The sequence below is a fragment of the Syngnathus leptorhynchus genome, chromosome 1, assembly GCF_054491065.1.
Source record: "Syngnathus leptorhynchus isolate UIUO chromosome 1, UIUO_Slep, whole genome shotgun sequence".
Classification (NCBI taxonomy): domain Eukaryota; kingdom Metazoa; phylum Chordata; class Actinopteri; order Syngnathiformes; family Syngnathidae; genus Syngnathus; species Syngnathus leptorhynchus.
In genome coordinates this window covers 2,133,534-2,160,581 of record NC_141195.1, presented here as the reverse complement: position 1 = coordinate 2,160,581, position 27,048 = coordinate 2,133,534, and the positions used below count along the sequence as shown (strand labels likewise).

Sequence of the window (27,048 nt, the reverse complement as noted above, 5' to 3'; positions counted from 1 at the left end):
ACCCGGGATCCCCCGACTGTGTCTCAAACAAGACAACCACTACTCCACTATGGTGCAGACAGAAACGTACAAATTCATCCATCCATCCATTTTCTATACCGCTTGTCCCTACGGGGATTGCGGCCGTAGTGGAGCCTATTCCAGCAGTCATTGGGCAGTAGGCGGGGGACACCCTGAAACGGTTGCCAGCCGGGCACACAAGAGACGAACAACCATTTGCACTCGCACTCACACCTAGGGGGAATTTGGACTCAATTGGCCTATCAAGCATCTTTTTGGGATGTGGGAGGAAACCAGATTGCCCGGAGAAAACCCATGCAGGCATGGAGAGAACATGCAAACTCCACACAGGGTCAGAGGTGGAATCGAACCGGCACGTGAGGCGGACGTGCTAACCAGTGCGTCACCGAGCTGCCCCAGAAACGTACAGATAATATTTAAAAAATATTGCAAACATTTTGAGCTACAGAAGTCTATCGGTACTTCTCAATGTAGTAGATAAGAGTAATAAAAAATGAGACAGATTTTACTCTTAAAAATTATATTTAGAAATTATTGTGAGCCACTATAACATGCACAATATTTTAAGAAATTTAAAGAAAAATTGTACCTGAGTAGATGTTTAAAAACAAAAGTATTTATGGTTAAATGTTGTTTTATATATAAAGATCAAATACAATCAAACTGTGCACTTAGGCATGATTGGAAACCCATTCAGACGTTTTACAAAATATAAATTAGTAGCTATCATAATTTCCTAAAAGTCTCTTTACTGTCTCTTTTTCCACCTCAATATAAGGCTTAGTTATTTCAGTAGACTCTTTTTTATTTCTTTAATTTGCTTTTAAATTACAGTATTTTCGTTAGTAAATACCTTTAAATGTTATAATTTTAATTATGTGGAGCACATTTGTGCTGTACAAATAAAGATGTCCTGCCTTAACTGTATCTGTACATTTTTTAGCAAATAAAAACAAAAGTAAAAACATTTAGCTTAGGCGTGTATAATGAGTGTAGATAGGACATTAAGGGAGGATGGAAATTTACACCTATTATAGCCCTTCCTCACAGCAGCGTGATAAATGTGTACAGTGTGGACTATATTGTCTTTAAAGCGCGTCCACATAGTACGCGTCACAGAGCGAATGCCAGCAAGACTTGTAAAAGGCAAACAGAGGTGTGAGAGAGCCATTATGTTTTGTAGTGAATGGCTGTATTCTTAATGAGAAGCACCTCTGTGGGTGCTGTGAAACCAGACTGAAAAACACACTTATCATTAAAACGCCTGAGAGAAGAGAAAAAAAAAAGATGGAAATTATGTGGTCAACTAAATTGTGCCACTAAAGAGGAAGCAAAAGCACAGCTGTATGGATAAAAGTGAACTGCATCATTGGTTTCAAGGACTCAAAGCAAACATGTCTTTATGCCAAAAGTGTCACTCGAAGCTGCCAGGCAGGCTTCAAGGCCAAAAGCCATTGAAAGAGAAGTGAGAATTTTGGCTTCACTCACTCACTCACTCACTCACTCACTCACTCACTCACTCACTCACTCACTCACTCACTCACTCACTCACTCACTCACTCACTCACTCACTCACTCACTCACTCACTCACTCACTCACTCACTCACTCACTCACTCACTCACTCACTCACTCACTCACTCACTCACTCACTCACTCACTCACTCACTCACTCACTCACTCACTCACTCACTCACTTTGTAACCGCGGGCTTTGAAATTAAATAGAATCTCAAACAGGAGTGAATCTCCCCATGCAGCATGTTTCTTATTTTGGCATAAAGCACTTGATCAGGGCACGCGCACACACACACACACGCACACACACGCACACGCTCACACGCACACACACCGCCCCTCCCCCCTCCCACACACTGGTGTTTTGGTGTTTTTACTGGACAGTGTCCCACTTCCGCTCTCCTTTCATCTTGCAAGCCCTCTTCTCACCTTCTGTCCCCCACCAGCATCCTTCATTGGTTCACTGCTCATGCACTCTGCTTTCCCTATTTTTCTGCTACAACAAGATGTTTAAGTGGGCCTCCGCACTCATGTTTCTTGGTCTCCCCTCGTGTCCTGCCACAGTGTGGCCAGCGTTGACCCACACTGATGTTTTTCTCAGTAATAATCAAAATCACTTGAGTTTCCTCAAAAAATATGTCTAATAATTTTTCTTCCCTACAAATTATGCGTGCACCCGCTCCCAGATTGAGAGATAAATAATAGGCGATATTGAATGCTTTGTCTGCAATGCTTAATGTAGCATAGGAGAGATGGCCTTAATTGGCAAAGCTATATTTGAGTTGTAATGTAGGGCGACCAATGCCTCCATGACTTCAGTGCTGGTTTGGGACACATAAGAATATCTTTGAAATGAAATCACACAAAAGGTGGAAACAACCATGACTTTAGAATCTGTTAGTTGAAGTTTGTAACTAGCACGATTGTTACAAGATGCTCGGCTAGATATCCTTAATCTTTAAGCAATGCTATTCATTACATTTATAAATGCAGAAAGCAGACTTTCGGTGCTGGCAGCGTCTATTTTTTTTCCTGTCTGATCAGAGATACTTCCCTCCATCTGTCTGCAGTCACATCTTTTCCAGACAAGGTCCTCAATTACGAAGCACCTATACCTTTCTTTCTTTCCTTTTGCCATAGTTTACCCCGCTTGGCTCATCTTTCATCAGGTGCAGATGAATTGAACAAATAAAAAACAAACACAGTCGTGAGGAAATAAGGCAACGACTTGCAGGTTTTCTGTACTCAATTAAGTGTATGAAAGCATCTGAAATTTGGGGGCCATATTTTTTTATGTCATATGACCTTATCATGGAACGTAGCTCATTCGCAATGGTTGAATTCATTTGAATAGCAGATGAGGCCACTAGCCGTGTCCCAACTCATCTGTGATGGAGCCACGCATTATAGAAACGTGCAGCAAGAATGCCGCATTTGTGGAGGAGCCATTGAATTGGCATAACCTTGGCACAATATTGTGACATACTCAGCCGTCAATATACTCTTAGAATGATGGAAGTGGCGTGCTTTCACCTTGCAGGAATTGCTGGCATCCGAGCCACATGGGTCCATGTATTAGCTTTCTGCAAAATCTATTGTCAAAAGAAAGGCACACTATATCCTAAAATTATATATATATATATATATATATATATATATATATATATGTTTCACCAACCAGCTGGATGAATTATTTGTGCAATAGAGAAATGTATACTAATAGAGATTTTAAATCATTTCTGAATCTAAATTGACACACAAACGCTTGCACAAATAAATGTGTTTCATTCTTATTTTGTAGAATTATAAATCATCTCTAAAAATAATTCCAAAAGGGCTCAGTATGAAGCCATTGAATACAATGAAAACTATAAGCTTTGAAACGGCATGTAAGTAAAATGCTTTGTAATTTCATTTAAGATCGTTATTTGAAAAATAATCTCAATATAAAATAAAAATACAGCAAAATTGTCGACTGGTAAACGTTCTCCCCCAACTTGGCTTCTTGATTTGGAGCCTCGGTGGGGACCTTGAGCGTCCGTGTGAAGGAGGTGGATGATGTACACGGCCCAAAATTCGGTAAAAATAGTAATAACGAAAACATTTGCATAGAAACTTCAAATTAAACGTGGGCAGGAAGGCGGGAGGAATGGTGTGCGATGATCTCCAGATTCCTGAGGTTATTAATAAGTCTCTCCAAGGACTGCGGAATGATTTGGGTCAAACTATTTCCTTTCTCATGAGAAGTCTCTTCCCGAAAAAAAGAGCCCCAAAAATCTCAGTGTGCTCAGCTCCGGAACAAAACTCAGTAATTCATTTCTTTTCTTTTTTAACTGGATTTCTCTTTGTTATAGGATGTACTTTTTTTTTTTTTTTAACTTTTGCACTTTTCTTTTTCAATGACTCATTTGTGCCACTATATATCTACCAGAGCCTTCTGGTGTTGCGTTTAAAAACAATGTACAAGTAATGCAATTTAGCTTGAATGCGCTCACTGAAAAGGAAAATAAAATATACCCATTAGGCATTATGTTTGATAGCACGCCAGGTGGCCATTCTCATCTACCACCTGTTCTTTTGAGTCTCGGCATCATGTTTATGCCATGCATTTAGTTTAAGAGGCTGTTTGGATAATATTGTTTCGGTTACAGCCACCGGAAAAACTGTTGGACTCAACGCCACTCAAATGCACTCGAGATTGTCCTTTGCTGCCTTCTGGTGGTTCAAATTGGCGAGCTGCTATGCTTGCATTTAAATATTGATTACCATTATTTTGGAAAAGTGTCACGGGTCCAGGGAAGTGCACTACCGTAACAGTAATGTTGACCTGCTTGAACAGGTATAAAGGAGAACGAGATGGGACGATGCGTACTGCTTTCTCTATAGATTGGTTGTTTTACTAAACACGCCACATATAAACATAAATCATCTCGGTACATTTCTGTTCAGCTATACAATTTTTCAGGTGCTTTCTCAAATTCACCATTCATCCGTATGTCTCATCATGCTCAACATTTTAAAGCAAAATATTAATTTCCCTATATACATGAACATTTTCCCAAAATCTCTACTTAATCCCATTGGGGTGCACAACAACAACAACCTAACTTTATCTCACAAGTTTCACACACATAAGGGTTAACACGGTTTCTTTAGCACTCAACCGATAGCCATACACTCAAATACAACATCATAAACAGAGGTATTTGCATTTTGTATACCATTTACTGACGTGTATGAACAGGTGGAAAGGAGAAAGAGATGGGAAGATGGGCACTGAATTTTCCCCAGATTGCGTCTAAGGAACTAATGTGATCACCCTACCTCAGGGGTGTCACAAAAGTATGGGCAAATATATATTTATATAACTGATAAACAGTAAGCTAATAAAATTTCTGTTATGGGGTCGTTTGGAAAAGAGCTTGTGTGCCATAAAGATTTAATGTACTCACAGTAATCTTTTATTGTAGAATCAATTTATAACTATTTTAAAACCTAGTTGGTAGGTAATGCGCTAAGCTACATATGAAATGAAGCTTTGCTGCGTTGAAGCTGCTCACCACAAACATCTAGCAAGATAAAGTAATTGCTCAACTACCGTAATTTTCGGACTATAAGTCGCGTTTTTTTTCATAGTTTGGGAGGGGGGGCGACTTATACTCAGGAGCGACTTATATGTGGGTTTTTTTCAAAAAAATTTACTTGATCATTAACACATTACTTACTAGTACAGTTGATCACCTCACATATTATTTTTAATACACTGAAAAAACGAATAAAGCAATTCACTCTTTAAAGCACAATATTCAAGTTCATGAAACAAATAAACAAAACAACAAAAAAACAACTGAAAAAGAAATATAGTTATTTTCAAACTAAACTGAACGAGCGTGATTTAAATTTCACCATTGGCCGTGACGCAACAACTGGGAGGGGAAAGCACTGTTTTTTTGAGTTTTTAAAAAGCACAGGTCTGGTGAAGAGAATTTAGTGTGGTGATGTAAAAAAAAACAGTAGGGGCAGCAATGCAATTTAGGATGCAAGCTCTGCTTGTGATGGACAGCATGCGAGCACACATCACGCCAGACATGCAAATCACGAGTCCGACGGCGCGCGTACGCGGCATTGTTTACACGATCGATGATCGATGTATTTTATGATTTGGAGTGACAGATGGTTTGGTAATATTGTTGCTATATGATAGTTATTTGAAATATACTTTATATATCGTTATATGGGTCTGTGGAATAATTAGACATGCAAATCACGAGTCCGACGGTGCGCGTTGCGCGTACGCGGCATTGTTTAGATGATCAATGATCCATCGATTTTATGATTTGGAGTGACAGATGGTTTGGTAATATTGTTGCTATATGATAGTTATTTGAAATATACTTTGTATATCGTTATATGGGTCTGTGGAATAATTAGACGTGCAAATCACGAGTCCGACGGCGCGCGTACGCGGCATTGTTTACACGATCGATGTATTTTTTGATTTGGAGTGACAGGTGGTTTGGTAATATTGGTGCTATATGATAGTTATTTGAAATATACTTTATATATTGTTATATGGGTCTATGGAATAATTAGACATGCAAATCACGAGTCTGACGGCGCGCGTACGCGGCATTGTTTACACGATCGATGATCAATGTATTTTATGATTTGGAGTGACACAGATGGTTTGACAAACGTGTTATTTATGTAATAATAATTTGAATAACTCTGAATGTTACGTTAGGCCCGTTCTCAGCCTCTCGTTTGTGTATGTCACGTTAGCATACCGTATCGTTTAGCCTGTTGTTGCTGGTTCGTGTCTGTTTTTGGTGTTGGATTTTGACAAATACATTTGTCCCAAAATTGCGACTCCGGAGCGACTTATATGTTTTTTTCACGTTATTGTGCATTTTATGGGTGGTGCGACTTATACTCCGGAGCGACTAATAGTCCGAAAATTACGGTACATCAAAATATCAATGAGGAACCAATTTTTGAAAGAGTACTTTTTGGGTATAAAAACCAGAATCATAACTGAAATAAAACATTCAGTATTGGATGAAGAGACTTTTTGTATCCTTTCCAGGAGATGAAATGTCTTTTAATATTGCATCATGTTGGCTCTTTCTTTCTTTCTTTCTTTCTTTCTTTCTTTCTTTCTTTCTTTCTTTCTTTCTTTCTTTCTTTCTTTCTTTCTTTCTTTCTTTCTTTCTGTGTGGCCCACTGGCCGCGGTTCAAATTTACAAGAAGAAAGTGACACCTACGGGTCATCAAACACTTGTTATGGGCCTGCTATTCACTAATGACTGCTTTCACTTCTAAGAATAGAACTGTTGACAAGTCATTTTATTATTGCTGTAAAATAGAAGACTCTGATTTAGAAAGTATTTCCGCCTGACAACCTTTCTGATTGTGGTTTGCTTTTGGCAGTCCAGTGAGGACCCAGGCTCCATTTTGTGGCTAGCATAGCAGGGGGCGTGAGTGATGCGAGTGGAATTCATACCTGGAAGCGCCGTGTTAAACTTGTCTATATATACACAAGGCAGAGCCACTCTTTGCTCTTGCCTTGCGTGGAGCCTTACTGAGACGCTTAGCTGCTCATCTTACGCCGTTGTGCTTTTGCACACACAACAATCCAAAATCATGACCCACCAGCAACAGATGAGGTAGGAGGAAGATGCCGTCCATGTGTAATTTCTTTTTATTTTTAGTTGGTAAATTAGGTGACCCAATGTTGCAATTCTGCAAACAGTTACTAATAACACATGTACACTCAAACCACAAATGATCACAGTTGTTTCCCAAGTGGTTGTACTCACTTGTGGTGCCCACACTGTGCTACTGATTACCAGATCCTACTTGTTAGTGTGCACTCAAAACCAGGGTGTGTAGACTTTTGCAGTTCACAAATAATAAGAGCAGCAATGATTGCTATATGTATTTGTGTTTAACTTTTCCGGATTTTAGCTTGCCAGCAAAACTGATTAACGGAGGAATTGCAGGCATGGTTGGTGTTACCTGTGTATTCCCAGTCGACCTGGCCAAGACGCGGCTGCAAAACCAACAAAGCGGGCAGCAACTCTACAAGAATATGTAAGAACACCACCCCCATTTACATGCGTGAATACCAACCCCCTCCCAAACACATTTATTAAGAAATTTTTCATATATAAGCAGAGATTCTTATATTATGGGTAAAAAGTAAAGGTATTTCACTATGTGCGTATTTAAGTTATACCATTTATGAATTTCACTTTTTGAGTTGAATTACCGGTACTGGAATAAATTTGGGATTTTTCTTGCAGCATTTTAATTAGTTTTTTACATATGCCTGTGATGTATATTGGTATCATGTCCCTCAGTGGTCCGGGTAATCTTTTCATTTCTGCTATCATTTTCCAGTCAAGTCAACTCAAGGACGCATGAATTTAAAATAATTAAATCAAATGTAATTAAAAGCAATCACTTGAAGAGCATTACTCAAATATACATGTATAAATGTATAAATATTGTGTTGAGTGTGTGTATATATGTGTGTGTTGAGTATATATATATATATATATATATATATATATATATATATATATATATATATATATATATATATATATATATATATTTTTTTTTTTTTTTTTGCAAGGTGGACTGTCTTATAAAGACGGTAAAATCCGAAGGTTACTTTGGAATGTATAGAGGTAAGTAAGCTTCATTTGATTGTTTTTGGTAAAAATAATAATGCACCATCACAAGGAGAAATGTTTTCCCCACAAATAATCTACAGTCCGCTGTCCACTTTAAACATTTTAAGTTTACAGCACAACTGTCAACAAATACAGTGTAAGGGTTTGAATAATAATGTAATGGCATTAGGTATTGCCAATGCGTCACAAAGCGTTTTTCATTTTCCATTACTTTGTAATAATATTCATTCAGTGCCAGCCCAGTTAAAATAGATGCTTGATGTCTATAGTTGTCAATGGCAGTGAATGAGTTAATAAAATCCGCCTTGTAGGCGCTGCCATCAATCTCACCCTAGTGACTCCTGAAAAGGCCATTAAACTTGCCGCCAACGACTTCTTTCGCCACCAGCAGCAAAGATGGGTGAGTTCTCCAACAAACAAAAAGTGGATCTTGCTTTCTTTGTTTGAACTCACGCGTGTGTCGTCAGTGGTAAACTGACGGTGTTTAAGGAGATGTTGTCTGGATGCTGTGCGGGAATATGCCAAGTGGTTGTTACCACGCCTATGGAGATGCTCAAGATCCAGCTCCAAGATGCCGGCAGGCTAGGTGAGCTTGGCAATTATTTATACAAACATGTACAAATACGCATACAGACAGATTTTAAAAAAAATTGGAGCAGTAAGAAGAAACTACATATACCTTCCTTCGCCATGCAGCAGCGCAGCAGCGGGTGATGCCCAGTGTGGCGTCATCTCTAAAGATGGGCGGGACCAGCACAGTCCTTAGTCGTTCTTACAATGCGAACCCTGCGCCTCAGGTCAGGACGGTGTCAGCTATGCAGATCACACGAGACCTGTTGAAGACCAAAGGTGTCATGGGCTTGTACAGAGGACTCGGGGCCACATTAATGCGGTAAGACCATTTTGCAACCTGGCTTGCCTTCTTTGGTGCCTAACATGTTTGTTTGTTTTCTCTTTAGGGACATTCCCTTCTCGGTCGTTTACTTCCCTCTTTTCGCACACTTGCACCAACTCGGCCAGCACAAACCCATCGATTCCTTTCTATTGGTCCTTTGTTTCTGGATGCTTGGCTGGATCCGTTGCAGCTGTGGCTGTCAGCCCTTGCGATGGTTAGTGTTTAAGAAATGTGGCCACACAGCAAGGCCAACTCTGGTTGCGTTTGTCTTCATAGTGGTCAAAACAAGACTACAATCTCTGAAAAAGGGGACAAATGAGGAAACATATCATGGAGTGGTCGACTGTGTCAGGTAAATTTACTTTCAGGAGCTGAATCCTAACCTGAGATGATATGAAATATTTGCTTTTATTGCAGAAAAATCATGAGAAAAGAGGGTCCCTCTGCTTTTCTTAAGGGGGCCAGTTGCCGGGCCCTTGTCATCGCACCTCTCTTTGGCATCGGCCAGGTCGTGTACTTTGTGGGAGTTGGAGAGTTGCTGCTTGGTTACACACCTTATAGTATCTGTTATTCTGCATAGACAAGTTTCGGGATCCTGTTTATGATAGGGAACGAGGTTACGAGACATTTTTGCCCAAATGGTGCGGGATTTTGCCTTTATTTTCATGAGCCAACCCCAGTGCATTCACATAGAAATGAAAATTAGGATACATACAACTGTAAATAGATCTTGTAGATGTGATATTTTCTCAAAATTGAAGGAGAAAACGTAACCAATTTTGAAAAAAAAACAACCTCAAATTGAGGGACTGAAAGATTTTGCATCCACCATGTTGTCGTTATGTTCTGATTTATTTTAAAATTACACATGTAAATACAGGAAAAATAAATTCTGATTCACTCTTGACTCATGCATTGGGTGTGTTTTGTTTCACACGAGTCAAACATTCAGATGCAAAGTGTCACCTTACCTCAACGTGCACGCAGCACTTGCGTGGACACATTTGTGGCTGTAGAAAGCGCTTATACTGCAATGTTGGAGTAACTCTACCCTGAGTGAGGCCTCTGCAAGATCACTCACATAAGTCAAGTGTTCAGCTGTCTTTACTACTCTGCTTAGTACAGTACCTTTTTTAACTGAGGGTGTATCCAACACAGTCATATAGGAAATTAGTCCAACTATGGAAATCACATACTTCAAGAATCAAAATGCACAACACAAACAATAATAACACAAATACATCACAGTTTAAAAATCACATGAAGGAAACAGGTTCCTTTAATATACTATACACTATTACAAAACATTATCTACACACAGTGCTATTAGCCACAAAAATGTAAAGCTACAACACCCCCCCCCCCCTCTCTTGGTGGATATGTACATAATGGAGCGAATGAATGACAAAGTTTGAAAAGCACAAAGGGAAAGCAAATGAATTGGCAAATTTGCTGATCGTCTTCAAAGAATGGATTTCTCAACCCTGATGCTAAGAAAAAAAAAACATGTCTGTGTTTTTGTTTAGCCTGGTCACATGTTTTTTGGACTTGCATGAGGGTCCAGATTTACAGATTATAAAATAAAGGGGTGGCAATAATTAGATATTTATGGCACTGGGTTATATCCAACTAAATGACCAGCGTGAATTTTTTTATTTTTAGTTCCCACAAATTCTAAAATTGCACTGCAGGCAATGTTTGGTCTCTATTTCAAAATAACAAAAACACAATATGATGTTAAAATAAAAAATAGAAATAGAAAATAAAGAGGAATTATTGATGAAACATAATCATACAGTAACCTAAACAAAAATACCTAAAATTAACATCAAACATTGAACTGGATATAAAATAACCTACCATGTATCCCTCATAGCAAATTGTCTTCAGTTTTGCATTATCGTGACTCAAATAGGTATTTTACTTCAATGTCTGTGAAAGTATGTCGGTTCAAATTTGTCTGCGGTTGACCATCTGAAAGCTCAGAAGGAGCATCCCATGTTATGACGTTGTGAAATAAAAGACTAAAAAAATAAAAGGGAGATCCATTGAGAGCAGCTGCGAACTTGTACTGATCCCCGGATCTCTCAGTAGATGATGGATACATAATGAGCTTTGAATGAGGACTGCCGGGCTCGTTCATATGACCTCCCGACTGTTGCGTACTGCGCAGCAGAGCACCATGCTGAAGATCATCCCGATGATCTGATTGAGAAAAAGGCAGCTTTTTAAAAAGAACATCAAATGGCACACATCACATGACTTTTGTCAACTCACCATGACGCCAGCGATGCCAATGCCAACATACCCAATGATGTAGAGTTTACTGTTGAAGAAATCCTTGATAGCTGTCTCGCAGTCCTGCATAATGTACATGGTCATGTAGGAAATATCGCTCAGTTCAGTATAAAAGAAAAAGAACAGAGGCTTACCTTTGTTTCTGGTTCTTGAGCTGGGCAGTTGTCAGCTAGCGTGCCACAACAATTCAGCTAAAAACGCAATGCAAAATGTTTACAATCATGCAGTACTATTATTATTATTATTATTATCATTATTATATTATTATTGAAACAGAATACTCATTGCTAATTCAAGCACATTTACCACTATTAGCAAGTGCTTCAAAAAAATTAAATAAATTTAACTACCTATATATTGATTGATTGATATATCTTTATTTTGAACAAATTTAAAACGTGAAAATAGAGACAAAAAATAAAACAAATAACACTTTAATGTGCCATATCTAAGTCCATGAAACAAACCAATAATCAATAAACCAACAAACTGAAAAAAAACACAACAAAATAGAATGCTTGAAAAGGAGTAGGAGGAAGCATAGCTTTTTGTATGAAAAACGTTTTGTGTGGATATTGACAGACAAAAACCATTATTTTAGTCTCCCCTAACTTACTACTTTATGGTACGAGATCATCAATGTGCTGTTGTTATTTTCATTGATGGTTGTGGTATAGAAATTTTGAAGATCTTTGATTATCTAGAAGTGAGAAAAAAAATGTTAACAGGCACACATACTACAAAAAGAGTATGACAAAACCAAGCTATTAATTATTTTATGTACCTTATCTTTATTTAAGAATCCAAACACGCCTGCTGCCACCTCAGCGCCAAAGATGATCAATAAACAGGCAAAGAACTAGAAGAAATCCGCACAGAAAAGCAATAATTCAGACATGTCCAAAGATCGGCTCGCGGGCCAAATCCTGCCCCTGGTCAGATTTCATACGGCCCGCAGCTTTGGTCTTATAATGTATTATTTATCGCCTGCCTGCACTGTCAAACTGAAGAAGAAAAAAAATAAAAACCTTGAAACTGTAATTCCTTCTATTACCAAAGGGTGGCATCACCACCCACTCCGTTCATTACTGCCATGGCGACAGCAAAGAAAACGAGGAAAGTTGACATTGAGGACCGTCACTTTCAAGAGAAATGGGAATAACAATACTTTTTCACTGAAAATCATTGTGTTTGTCTAATTTTTAAAGAGACAGTTGCCTTGTTCAAGGATTTCAACCTAAAGAGACACGATCAGACTTAGCATGCTAACACATACGACAAGCGAACAGGGAGTGACCGCGCTGATAAAGTGAAGCAGCGCCAAGCTGAACTGGCATCACAACAGCGATTCTTCACACGGGGCTGTGAGTCAAAAATAAATCAAAACTAAATATTAAAAAGTGGCCATGTTAATACTGTTGATGTTATGAACCTATAGACGTGAAGCAAACTATTACTTTCTGAAAGATATTGTAAATGAGAAGAGCAAAATTCATCATCAAGTCCGTATTTTTCGGACTAAAAGTCGCTCCGGAGAATAAGTCGCACCAGCCATAAAATGTACAATAAAGTGAAAAAAAACATATAAGTCGCACTGGAGTATAAGTCGCACTTTTGGGGCAAATTTATTTGTCAAAATCCAACACCAAGAACAGACATGAACCAGCAACAACAGGCTAAACGATACAGTATGATCCATCCATCCATCCATCCATCCATCCATCCATCCATCCATCCATCCATCCATCCATCCATCCATCCATCCATCCATCCATCCATCTTCTTCTGCTTATCCGGGGTCAGGTCGGCAGCTTTAGGAGGGACTCCCAGACTTCCCTCTCCCCAGCCACTTCATCCAGCTCATCCTGGGTCGTCCCCGGGGTCTCCTACCGGCGGGACATGCCCAGAACACCTCCTCAGGGAGGCGTCCAGGAGGCATCCTGATGAGATGCCCAAGCCACCTCATCTGGCTCATCTCAACGTGGAGCAGCGGCTCTACTCCGAGTCTCTCCCGGATGACCGAGCTTCTCACCATATCTCTAAGGGAGAGCCCGGACACCCTGCGGAGGAAACTCATTTCGGCTGCTTGTATCCTGGATCTCGTTCTTTCAGTCACGACCCATAGCTCGTGACCATAGGTCAGCGGTTGGCAAATAGGGGCCCACGGGCCAATTTTGGCCCGCCATCTATTCTGTCTGACCCGCGAGATGACGTTAATATGTATTAAAAAAATAAAAATAATAAAAAAACGTTTTTTTCAACCCCATAATTTTTTTAAAGAATAAAAGGGCATACATAGTTGTACTAAGTTCATTTTGTTTCCCTTGTCAATCACGTTTTTTGGTTCTTTTATCACAAACAACTTTTTAATTTTAGGTTATATTTACCTGACATGTTTTGGCATGTACTTCCGCCGCAGAATCATGGCTTGAAGAAACCAATTGCGATGCTGAGGTCCCGAAACCGGACACCCTAAACGCCTCGGCTGCGCTTAGAAATTCTGTCCATAAAAATTATGAACCCTCACTGGGAACAAACCTGACTTAGTGCCAGAAATGCAGACCAAACTCTGGCATCGGTGATACAGGGACCGAACCACCCTTATCAGTTCCTCGGCACCCCGTACTCCCGAAGCACCCTCCACAGAACCTCCCGAGGGACATGGTCGAACGCCTTCTCCAAGTCCACAAAACACGTGGACTGGTAAGGCGAACTCCCATGCCTCCTCGAGGATCCTGCCGTGGGTGTAGAGCTGGTCCACGGCCAGGACGAAAGCCACACTGCTCCTCCTGAATCCGAGGTTCGACCTCCCGACGAACCCTACTCTTCAGCACCCCTGAATAGACCTTACCAGGGAGGCTGAGGAGTGTGATTCCCCTGTAATTGGAACACACCCTCCGGTCCCCCTTCTTAAAGAGGGGAATCACCACCCCAGTCTGCCAATCTGGAGGCACCATCCCCGATGTCCACACAATGTTGTGTGACTTTGAGACCCCAGAGATTGGAGAGTCCGCCTCAGAGTCTCCAGGCCCTGCTTCCACAATGAAAGGCGTGTCGGTGGAATTGAGGAGGTCTTCGAAGTATTCTCTCAACCGACTCACGACGTCTCGAGTCAAGGTCAGCCGCACGCCATCTTCACTGTAAACAGTGTTGACAGTGCACTGCTTCCCCCTCCTGAGACGCTGGATGGTCCACCAGAATTTCCTCGAAGCCGTCCGGAAGTCATTCTCCATGGCCTCGCCAAACTCCTCCCACGCCCGGGTTTTTGCCTCAGCAACCGCCGAAGCCGCGTTTCGCTTGGCCATCCGATACCAGTCAGCTGCCTCTGGAGTCTCGCAGGCCAAAACGGCCCGATAGGAATTCCTTCAGCTTGACGGCATCCCTTACCGCCGGTGTCCACCAGCGGGTTCGGGGATTGCTACCACGACAGGAACCCACGACCTTACGGCCACATCTCCGGTCGGCTGCCTCAACAATGGAGGCGCGGAACATGGTCCACTCGGACTCAATGTCCCCTGCCTCCCCCTGGACGTGGGAAAAGCTCTGCCGGAGGTGTGAGTTGAAGCTCTTCCTGACAGGGGATTCTGCCAGACGTTCTCAGCAGACCTTCACAGAGCGTTTGGGTCTGCCAGGTCGGACCGGCATCTTCCCCCACCATCGGAGCCAACCCACCACCAGGTGGTGATCAGTTGACAGCTGCGCCCCTCTCTTCACCCGAGTGTCCAAAACATGGGGCCGCAAATCCAATGACACGACTACAAAGTCGATCATCGAACTGCGGCCTAGGGTGTCCTGGTGCCAAGTGCACAGATGGACACCCTTAGGCTTGAACATGGTGTTCATTATAGAAAATCCGTGAGGAGCACAGAAGTCCAACAATAGAACACCGCTCGGGTTCAGATCGGGGGAGCCGCTCCTCCCAATCACGCCCCTCCAGGTCTCACTGTCATTGCCCACGCGAGCATTGAAGTCACCCAGTAGAACGATGGAGTCACCAGAAGGAGCGCTCTCCAGCACCTCCTCCAGGGACTCCAAGAAGGGTGGCTACTCTGAGCTGCCATTTGGTGCATAGACACAAACAACAGTCAGAACCCGTTCCCCCACCCGAAGGCAGAGGGAGGCTACCCTCTCATTCACTAGGGTGAACCCCAATGTACAGGCGCCCAGCCGGGGGGCAATAAGTTTGCCCACACCTGCTTGACGCCTCTCACTGTGGGCAACTCCAGAATGGAAGAGAGTCCAGCCCCTCTCGAGAGGGCATGTACCAGAGCCCAAACTGTGTGTAGAGGCAAGTCTGACTATGTCTTCTCTGAACCTTTCTGCCTAACACACCAGCTCGGGCTCCTTTCCAGCCAGAGGTGACATTCCATGTCCCTAAAGCCAGCCTCTGCAGCCGGGGTTCTCTCCGCCTTTGGCCGCCGCCCAGCTCACTTTGCACCTGACCCCTTTGGCCCCTACAACAGGTGGTGAGCCCATGGAAAGGGGGACCCACGTTTTATTTTTGGGCTATGCCCGGCCGGGCCCCATGGGCAAAGGCCCGGCCACCAGGCGCTTGCCTTCCAGCCCCACCTCCAGGCCTGGCTCCAGAGGGCGGCCCCGGTTACCTGCGTCCGGGTGAGGGAAAACTGGGTCCATATATTTTACTCGTCATAAGGGGTCTTCTGATACGGTATGCTAAAGTGACATATACACAAACGAGGAGCTGAGAATGGCCTGATGTAACATTCAGCGTTATTCAAATAACTATTACATAAATAACACGTTTATACGATCGTCTTTTATTTAAACAATGCCGCGCCGCTGACGTCGGACTCGTCGTGAGTTGCATTATTCCACAGACCCATATAACGATATATAAAGTATATATCAAATAACTATCATATAACAACAATATTATCAAACCATCTGTGTTAACAAAGTACCAGGAAAGATGTGGGTTTGGTAAACGGCTCTTTATTTAACAAGACAAGAGTTCAACGAGCCAACAACTACTGAACTGTAACGATAAAAACATATACAAGTTGCTACACGAAATAAAATGTATCAAATAACTACAACATAAAATCACATCATTAAATTCTTCAAACGTGGGGCCCTTCGTCATCTTCGTCATCCCGTGATCGAATCCTTTGTCCTTATGTAAACAACCGCCGCGCCGCTGACGTCACTTGCAGTTCAAATTACAGTAATCCCTTGCTACATCGCAGTTCGTTTATCATGGTTTCACTAAATCGCAGATTTTTAAATTTAGAAAATTTGTGAGAAAATTCACATTTAAGTTGCTCCTGAGTATAAGTATAAGTAGAGTATAAGTATAAAACGTGACTTATAGTCTGAAAAATATGGTTCTTATAACTCTTGTTTAAAATGTTCATGAGGCAAAAATCATTTTAAACACATGTAAATTTAAGGTATTTCATACAGTTTGTTCAATGTTATCTGACTCTTCAGATATGAACGAAAGGCAGAATTTGTGTTTTTAGAGTTGTTCACATCTGCCTGAGTGGATTATGTTTAGTTGTTTTGTCATTTAAAAAATAAAGACAATTGGGACAATGAAATTAGTTTTATAATAGTGTGTATTTGCATGAAATTTTTGCGGTTCAAAAATGTCCGAAAAAATTATTGGCCCCCGGGGCCTTTCACTTGATCAAATCTGGCCCTCCTTGCAAAAAGTTTGGACACCCATGCAATAATTAAAAAACGATATATCTGTTGATACAAGATCAGAGGTTCTGTATAGACTCACTGAACCCAGTAGACATTGAGATTCCCGAACAGCTCCACAGCAGCCAAAGAAACCCACCAACATCACCAGACTGCCAGCTCCTATCAGGATATATACACCTGCAAGAAGAGGGAAATTTTTCTTTCACTCTTTATCACTCAAGTCACTCTGAAATTGTGTGAGAAATTACTAATTATCAATCTCCACCCCACCCCCCTAAATAAAAAAGCGAAGCTTCAGGGGCCAAATAGGGAAAACTGTGGGGGACGGGTGATCATATTTTAGCCATACATTGCTTTTCGTCTTCGTTTTACTGGATTGTGTTTCTAATGAAACTGCAGGGATAATTCTCCCCCATGCCCAGCGCTATCTGCGCCTATGAGGAAAACATGGGAATGCTCTCATTCCCTGTTGTTTTGGCTATTTCTGTTTTTCACCAGCATGGGGCAGCATAAATAAGACTAATGGATAAAATCGTCAAGACCTTCCTTGTGCCATCACATTTTGAGAATGTAGTGAACAAAAGGCAAGAGTGACGATTATCCAAAATTTTGGATTTGATTTGCAAGTAAGCAGAGTGAAATCCAATAAAAGCCTCACAGAAAAATTCATTTGGGGAATCGTCAAGTGAGATGACGACACCCATATATCCCATTAAAGGTAGTCGTTTGGAAAAGTATATTGTGGGTCTGCAGGGACGAAGCAAGCTGACGATGGTTTGGTTCTCTTGTGTTGCTAGGCTACACCCCAATATGCCCCTAGTGATGTGGGCTCAGGTGTCAAGGAAATACCTTTACACAAGCACAATAACCCAGTTGAATGCAGTGTTGTTCTTCATTGCAACTGGGAGACTTAAGTTATTTATGTGTCCATTTGAAACCGTTTGGAACACTTACAAGACCTGAATGATGTGGAAAACATGAATTATTAAATATTAAATTGCATAATTATATTATATAGCATATGTATGTATGTATGTATGTATGTATTTATTGAATTATCTATTTATTTATTTGTTCATTTATACCTCTGGTTAGGAGGTGTCTGTGATCATATGTGGGCCTCCAATAGCAAAAAAAAAAAAAAAAAAATTCCATTGGTCACATGATATACAAGCGGCTTTGGACTCTCTGTGCGCTCTTGTACCATCCGTCCTTGTTTATGCAGTCAGTGATCTGTTTAAATAAATGCTATTGTCACTTCTGTGGGCGTATCTGGCTTGTCCAAGCTGAACATCTCTCTTCCATAGCCCTGACCACACTTGTCACATCTGCTTTAACAGCTCACTCTGCGGTTTGCTGTTTTGAAACGATCTACTCTGAAGGCCAGACAAGTCGTCCTCGGCGAAAGCAAAATCACCCGAATGTGGGGATGATTCAGACTGCGATTGTTGAGACTACCGTATTTTTCGGACTATAAGTCACTCGGAGTAAGTCGCACCAGCCATAAAATGCACAATAAAGTGAAAAAAAAACATATACAAGTTGCACCGGAGTATAAGTCGCACTTTTGGGGCAAATTTATTTGTCAAAATCCAACACCAAAAACAGACATGAACCGGCAACAACAGGCTAAACGATGCGGTATGCTAATGTGATATACACAAACGAGGAGCTGAGAACGGGCCTGACGTAACATTCAGAGTTATTCAAGTAAGTATTACATAAATAACACGTTTATCAAACCATCTGTGTCACTCCATTAAATCCATCGATCGTCCTTTATGCATATGCGCCGCGCCGCTGACATCGGACCCGTTATAAATTGCATTTCTAATTATTCCACAGACCCATATAACGATATATAAAGTATATTTTGAATAACTATCATATAACAACAATATTATCAAACCATCTGTGTCACTCCAAATCATTAAATCCATCAAATTCCTTGTCCTTTATGTCAACAACGCCCCGCGCGCGCCGCACAGATCTAGTATATAACTATATTGTAGCGTTAACCAGGAAAATACGTGTTTGGTAAACGACTCTTTATTAAACAAAACAAGAGTTCAACGAGCCAACAACTACTGAACTGTAACGATAAAAACATATACAAGTTGCTACACGAAATAAAATGTATCAAATAACTACAACATAAATAATCATTAAATCCTTCAAACGTGGGGCCCTTCGTCATCTTCGTCATCCCATGCTGACGTCAATTGCAGTTCAAATGACAGTAATCCCTTGCTACATCGCGGTTCGTTTATCACGGTTTCTCTACATCGCGGATTTTTGAATTTTGAAAAGTACCCCCCATGTTAAGTCCCCATGATCATCGTCACACACACATCTGGGTGTGGTGAAATTTGTCCTCTGCATTTAACCCATCTCCATGTGATTTTGATCCATCCCCTGGGGGAGAGGGGAGCAGTGAGCAGCAGCGGTGGCGCGCTCGGGAATCATTTGGTGATCTAACCCCCAATTCCAACCCTTAATGCTGAGTGCCAAGCAGGGAGGCAATGGGTTCCATTTTTATAGTCTTTGGTATGACCCGGCCGGGGTTTGAACCCACAACCTTCCAGTCTCAGGGCGGACACTACCACTCGGCCACTGAGCTGGTCGCTCCTGAGTATAAGTCGCCCCCCCATCCAAACTATGAAAAAAAACGTGACTTATAGTCCGAAAATTACGGTACTTCGCCTCAGACGCTACAGTCACAAATGTATAAGCTAAAATTATGATGAATTTCTGAGAGATCAAATATAATACACACGTTTCCTGAAATGCATTATTGGCTACTAAAAGATTATTTCTAAATGCTCCTCTTTGCCAGCAAGTTATGTCATTTGACATTATCGTTGCCATCATTTAGTACGCTTCCCTTACTAACTACAGGAGACTACAGGGGAAAAATCAGGAGGTCTCGTGAATGTTTTTCCGTTGTACCCAAGATTAGAGCACGTGGCTTTTATGTGTGTGGTCACTGAGCATTTGACCACAAGACGGTGGTAGGAATATCTCGATTGATCTCGGCCTTTAGCCGAGAATAGCACGGAAACATGTCAATGGCAACAATTTAAGCCCCTTTCCAGACGGAGAATAAGGAAAAAGCCACGTGGCTTCTTTTTGTCACCAGTATTAAGGCTGAACAGGAATCTGACAGCTAAGTAGCAACTCTTTCTCCATTCTCAGGACTGATTAATTAAATAAAATGGATTAATGACATTTTCATTTATCATCTTGAGTTACACTCCTGATTATGGAATGAATTTAATTCGTATCTCAAGGTGCCACTGCAATTATAACAATTAATTTGTTTGGCTTTTGGGTCACGCATCCAGACATTAGACGTGAGCACCATGGAAAGTAAAGATACTTACCAATGAAGTATGTGTCTGGAGTCTTATCGCCGTTGAGCAGGGACACAGTTTCCGGGTCAAAACGTAACCACAGCCCCACTGCCAGAACAAAGGAGCCCATCAGCTGTGGGTGGATGTAGCAGAAAGATTAGGATCACATTAAATGCGATTCCAACTATAAAGTACAAATCCACTCAGTAGAGGAAGTCAAACATGCTGTATGGCCAAACCATATTTACTTTCATGAGGAATGATTCTTAAATACCTAAAAATACATTGACAAAGTGAGACGAATAACAGCTACAAATGTGACATTAAAGAGGAAGTCAAGCCCTGTTAAGATGAAGTCTAGTTTGTGTTCGTGTACTCAGATGCAGTGATCTGTATGACATTGAGGGTGCGCAAGTGTGCCTCATGTGAGTTGAAAGAAACCCTCGGTGAGTGTACATAGTTCCAAATAAAGCAGCTAAGAAGAGCCTAAAAAGGGAAGGTTTTTTTGTCTCCAACGCACTCGTTCTTCGAGTCACACTACAACAGCGCGCAGCGCAACAAGCCTTAAAATGTCTTTGTATGTGCATTCACTAGTCTAAACACAGCATTCTGATTAATATTGAATTTGTGGAATATGAGTTAAGCAGCAAAATTCCCTCATTTCTATCCATCTCAAGAAGCGGCCATTCTGCCACTTGCTGTCACATGAAAATGACATCACAGTTGGCAGCTTGCGAGTCACAACCAATCACGGCTCAGCTTCAGACAACTGGTGAGCAGTGATTGGTTGTGATCTGAGATCTGGCAACTGTGATATCATTTTTAGTCAATAGCAAGTGATAAAACAGCTGGACTTTGCCCGTTTAATTCATATTCCACAAACAAAACAATCAGAACACTGTTTTGACTAGTTTGGCTGCACACAATATATTATTACAAAAAATTGTGGTTGACTTCACTTTAATAAAATCAGTAGACAAATGAAACTTAATGGTGCTAATAACAGTGAAAAAACATATAACTCGTCTTGTGAACATGATGAAGGATACTGTTGCTTTGTTTCAGCAACAGTCTTAAAAAAGAAAGAAACACAGTAAATGTTTTCTGCTTAATAGACAACTTGTTCTCTTTCTCTGCCTAATTGTGGTTTTCCACCAAAATAAAACGAATGATGACAGGAAGTTTCCAGACGGGCCCTTCACCCTTTGCACTTAAGCAGTTGTATATACAGTACAAGTGTAATTTTGGTGCAGTCAAAATAAAATCTTGACCTAAGACTTGTATTTGTCAGATATACGACCTTCTGTGTTGACCACCGGATTGCATTAAGAAGAGCATTTACAACACTCCTAACCATCTCTGGCTGTGCAACTGCAGCAGTGTGGCACCTTGAGCTAAACCAGGTCCCCATGTTTGTTTGGAAAAGTGGTTTCATGCTGCTCACATTTTCCTTCATTCGTTGAATAAGTCTTCTCTGCACAAACCTTATTGGACACGCCTGACATCATGCTGAGATTTTCGAGGGCATACATTTGGTGGCTGCTACTCTGACACATCAATACAAGCAGTCAACGAAGACCCTTGCTCTTTGAGGATTTTCAACTCTTTGAAATTCTGAAATTATTGCTCGCACTGAAGCCCTAATGAAACTCCAATGCCACCCACTAGGAGATGCTTACGCAAGCTGCCTGGGGTTCTTGGTTGCCACTCGACTGCTTGCAACTAACAGTCAACATGACATTTAAAATATGCGCTTTGGGGTCTTCTGTGGTAATAAATACCAGCTCAAGGCACTAAAACTTCCCATCAACCCCCCCAATACTTTTTGTCTTGAATCATTTCCCTGCCTAACAGCAAATACACCCAATCCCCGCCTACGTCTCTCATCCCAAAGGGCTCCACCCGCCCTCTGACTTTCCCCCATGTCCCACCCAACTCCACCCCACCTTGTTCCACGCCTCCCACGCAATCCACCCCAGAGGACAAAGACCCAGTGTCTTCCTTTGGCGCACAAAAGGAGGGAATGTGACAACCGCAATGAATGAGATAATAAAAGGGTGGGTGTTTGTCATCACCTTTACTTTGCTGTGCGTAACCAAACTACACTGCTCACAAAAATTAAAGGAACACTTTGAAAACACATCAGATTTCAATGGTGAAAAAAAAGTTGGATATCTATACTGATATAGACAGTTTAACGTCTCAGGAACAAAAGGATGCCACATCTTTTGATGGAAATAAAAGTTTTCAGCCTACAGAGGGCTCAGTATATAGACACCCCAAAAATCAAAGTGAAAAAATGATGTGGCAGGCTCGTCCATTTTAACGAGCAACCTGGCGGCGTCTGATGGACCGAAACATTATGTCCCAAAGGTGTTCTATCAGGTTGAGATCAGGTGATCGTGAGGGCCATTCAATTGTCAATTCCTTCATCCTCCAGATACTGTCTGCATACTCTTGCCACATGAGCCCGGGAATGTCGTGGATCAGGAGGAACCCAGGACCTACTGCACCAGCGTAGGGTCTGACCATGGGTGCAAGGATTTCATCCCGATACCTAATGGCAGTCAGACTGCCATTCTCTAGCCTGTAGAGGTCTGTTCGTCTCTCCATGGAAATGCCTCCCCAGACCATCAATGACCGACCACAGAACCGGTCATGCCGAATGATGCTGCAGGCAGCATAGCGCTCTCCTTGGCTTCTCCAGACAAGTCAAGTTTATTTGTATAGCCCTAAATCACAAGCAGTCTCAAAGGGCTTCACATAGACAATCAATTGATAATTATTCTCAAAGCATCCCCTGATCTTGTGGTCCCAAAAGGGCAAGGAAAAACCGTACCAGGGGAAAAATGAGAAACCTTGAGAAGGGACCACAGATGGAAGGATCCCCCTTTCAGGATCACCAGGCTGCAATGGATGCAAAGAGGGCACATAAAATACATAGTATGGAAATCAAAAGGTGGATGTCCAGGCCAAAGCGAAGACCTGTCGGAGGTGCCTTCGAATCTATCCATCTATCGTCTATCACAGGTGCTCAGGGTAAACCTGCTCTCATCTGTGAAAAGCACTTGCCAATTCTGGTGTTCTATGGCAAATGCCAATCGAGCTCCACGGTGCTGAGTAGTGAGCATAGGGCACACTACAGGACATCGTGCCCTGAGGCCACCCTCATGAAGTCTGTTTCTGACTGTTTGGGCAAAAATATTCACATCAGTAGCCTGCTGAAGGTCATTCTGTAGGGCTCGGGCAGTGCTCAACCTGTTCCTCCTTGCACAAAGCAGCGGATATCGGTCCTGCTGATGGGATGAGGACCGTCTACGACTCTGTGCAGCTCTCCTAGAGTAACTGCCTGTCTCCTGGAATCTCCTCCATGCTCTGGGGATTGTACTGGGAGACACATCAAATCTTCTTGCAACAGCACGCATGGATGTGTCATCCTGGAGGAGTGGGACAATCTGCGCAACTTCAGGTGGGTTAAGAAATCGCCTCATGCTTCCAGTCAAGAAAATCATATATATATATATTATATATATATATATATATATATATATATATATATATATATATATATATATATATAATTTTATGTCTGCTTTCAAATAGCTTTCCCAATAATTTGATCTTCATCTTTTAATTCTATTTATTGATGTGCTTACATTCACTGCAAAGTGATAACGAGCTGTCTTTAGATAAAAAATAAATAAATAAAGTGTTGTTATCAACCCTGCCAAGTTTGTGTAAAAAAAAAAAAATATATATATATATATATATATATATAAAATATATATATATATATATATATTTTATATATATATATATATATATATATATATATATATATATATATATATATATATATATATATATATATATATATATATATATATCGTGCATGTTTCTATTGAGCAATTTTAACCTTGCACTGTTTATATCTCTAGATAAACTGTTGCTAAAAACAGCAGCTGTTGAACTACGCCAACCAGACATTCCAGCAAGATTTTCTGCTTAAGTGTTTACATGGGACACACACAAAATAAACATCTTAATAGCAAGAGAATCTCTGCAGGAACTGAAAATCAAGAACAAGCAAGCTTTTGCCCTTCTGCTCCGACGGATTATTGTTTTGAAGCGAGCAAAATAATAGCTTGTGGTGCTGTGACATCAACACAGTAGCCACATGACATTCTGTTATCCTCACACTGATTTTTTTGCCATTATCTGGGTCAAGTTCATGCCGGCTGACCCTCTTTTGCAATGTGAGCCAGTGCAACACGCCAACATCCCTCACAATCCCCCAATGACCTCTGTGTCACCCTCATCTTCTCTCACATTCGTCTTCTGGCCTCCATTATTTGTGTGCCTTTTTTTTTTTTAATTTACATCAGCCGCACTTCATCAAGATACAAGATTAATTATTCTATGTGGGGTTAGATCAACTCAACTGGAGGGGGTGTTGCTGCTTTTTGGAGCCGAGCCCCTTGTCCGGGCTGGAGCAGCAGGCTATAGTGATGCTATTGTCCCGTTGTCACAATGGATCTATTCACACTGAACTTCCGCCAAAGACACTCGCTGGAAAAGCTCTCTCTCACGTATACAAAGAAAAGTTCCATTGGAGAACATTGCTCGCGTTTGAAAGCATGCACCCACGCGCGCGGGCGCGCGCGCGCACGCACGCACGCATGCACGCACACACACACTTCATGTCCACCTGGCTTCCGAGCCTCATTCTGAAGTGTTTTGTGCTAAAAATGTCCCAGTAGCTTGGAGACAACTCCTGTACGCTGACTTTATCAAATAACTCCACATTTTGTGTTAACGAGGTCATGTGGCGCCAACTACTGACTTGGTTTCCCTAGCTGTCCCACAATCTCTCATTCTTCATTCATTCTTTCCTTAAGAAAAAAAAACTTGCGTGAATGAATGCTCCTTTTTTTTCTTATATGGAAAATCTGATTTGCGCAGTTAAATAACAACAAAAAGCTCTTTCTGTCTCTTCAACCGCACTGACCGACTGCAAAATCTAACACTTTAGGCCCCACCGCACACCAAGCGACGGAAGGAGTCAGCTTGTATGTAAACAACCTCAAGCACGAGTCACACAGCTCCACTTGCTGCACCTGCGTGAACGCGCAGCTCGCGCCGGTGCAATCTTCACGGCCACTTACCCAAAAGATGAAGTTGAACACAAACAGAAGATATTTCACACACTTCATCCCTCCTTCCACTTTTCCCATGTTAACTGGCTTTGCAGTTATCCGCACACTACGGCCTAAAGGGAGGGCTGATGGGAGTCGGTTCCGTTACAAGGATCGTCCCAGCGAGTCACAACACTTGTGCATCAAGTAGCGATGTCATGGTGGCCTCTCTCTCTCGCTCTCGCCCTCTGATACACGCGCACACTCAACACACACTTCTTTCCAGACCGCCCCCTTCTATAATGCAGACGGTGAGAGGGAGGGCCGGGCTGCAGGGGGGCCTGCAATGAGGATTTGGCAAATGTTTACAAAGCAGTAGAGAGAGAGGGAAAAATGCTCCCTCTCATTTCACCAATACGCCATTAAAGATTGTAGCCACAGCTGCATACATTTGCAGATATTAAAAAAGAAAAGAAAATGTGACTGGGGCAAGTAAAAAAAAAAAAAAAATGTCAGTTTATTTTTTCCAAATAAGGTGATTCTTTTGGGGACATTGTTGTGTCCTGTGCTCATGAATATTTTAATGTAAATATGCAAAACAGTCTTCTTAATGGTAAAGCTGCTTCAATTTATTTCTAAAGAGCATGAATAAAACATTAAGAACAAGAAAACTCTCAAAAGAATGGAGCGTAAATAGCAGCTGTTTCAACCACACTAATAAAATAGCGACATTTTATTTGACTGTACAAAAAAAAAAGACAGAAAGCTGCGCTAGGACTAGCTAACACAAAAGCAAAATAAAGACCCTGACAGCAACTCAAAGCTTAAGATGAAATTGATTTGCTCCCTTTGTGTTGTTGCAAATAATCAGCACCACCAGGTCAGACATAAAAATCACCCCGAGGGAATAAATGGTAGTTTATCTTATCTTTTCGAGAAATGTGGCCATGCTCTGAAAATGTCCTCGCCCAGGAACAAAGCCAAGCTGAACTGTGTAGGAGAGGAGCAGTCGGACAAAAATAAGTGATGGGTGTACATGCGTAGGTAGACTCATGGACATGCATCTTTTCTGAGCCTCATAAATATGTGAGGACTCACATCGCGACCTCCTGATAACATCAAATTAAATTTCATTTGGGAAATCGGGGAGGAAAACAAGAACAATACAGTATCGTCTGGACCTTCACCAGAATGGTGCCAAAAATGGAAACACTGTTAAAGTGGGGACAAGCTTGTTTGCTTGCTTGTGTGTACTTCCAAGCATGTTTAGTACAGATCATGCTGAATTGTACACTGAGCAAGACGCCATCATTTCTGGTCTTGGGTCACCTTGAACACAGTTTTGTAATCCAGTCACCCCTAATTTACAGATAACACACATAAGGCCTTTTTTATTGTGCCCCAAAATGGGTGCAGGGACATAGCAACAGTTTAATTTCAGTACATATGCCAACGTGGA

General features: G+C 41.5%; 1 protein-coding gene and 1 pseudogene across 2 annotated transcripts; one reads left to right on the top strand and one right to left on the bottom strand.

Annotated features, from left to right (window-relative positions):
• LOC147061408 (mitochondrial glutamate carrier 1-like) lies at window positions 1–10,034 on the top strand (annotated as a pseudogene). Its single transcript, XR_015067612.1, has 8 exons — window positions 1–7,632; window positions 8,179–8,232; window positions 8,550–8,638; window positions 8,706–8,824; window positions 8,935–9,130; window positions 9,198–9,347; window positions 9,410–9,485; window positions 9,551–10,034. The product of XR_015067612.1 is annotated as a mitochondrial glutamate carrier 1-like (transcript).
• Window positions 9,516–25,883, bottom strand: LOC147061407 (CD9 antigen-like). The gene is made up of 8 exons (XM_085924655.1): window positions 25,620–25,883; window positions 20,485–20,587; window positions 17,181–17,278; window positions 12,216–12,290; window positions 12,048–12,131; window positions 11,566–11,622; window positions 11,411–11,494; window positions 9,516–11,338 (listed from the first exon to the last, which is right to left on the bottom strand). Exons 1-8 carry the CDS (start codon window positions 25,686–25,688, stop codon window positions 11,273–11,275), a joined length of 636 nt encoding a protein of 211 aa, XP_085780781.1. The 5' UTR covers window positions 25,689–25,883; the 3' UTR covers window positions 9,516–11,272.
• Between the last annotated feature and the right edge of the window lie 1,165 nt (window positions 25,884–27,048).

Bases quoted from the DNA above. Each gene is read 5' to 3' on its own strand.
- LOC147061407 (XM_085924655.1), bottom strand. From the start codon at position 25,688: ATGGGAAAAGTGGAAGGAGGGATGAAGTGTGTGAAATATCTTCTGTTT. The intron at 12,291-17,180 runs GTGAGTCTATAC...GATTTCTTCTAG, and splicing joins CTCAATGTCTACTGGGTTCA to TTCTTTGCCTGTTTATTGAT. The intron at 11,339-11,410 runs GTGAGTTGACAA...TTTCTCAATCAG, and splicing joins TTGGCATCGCTGGCGTCATG to ATCATCGGGATGATCTTCAG.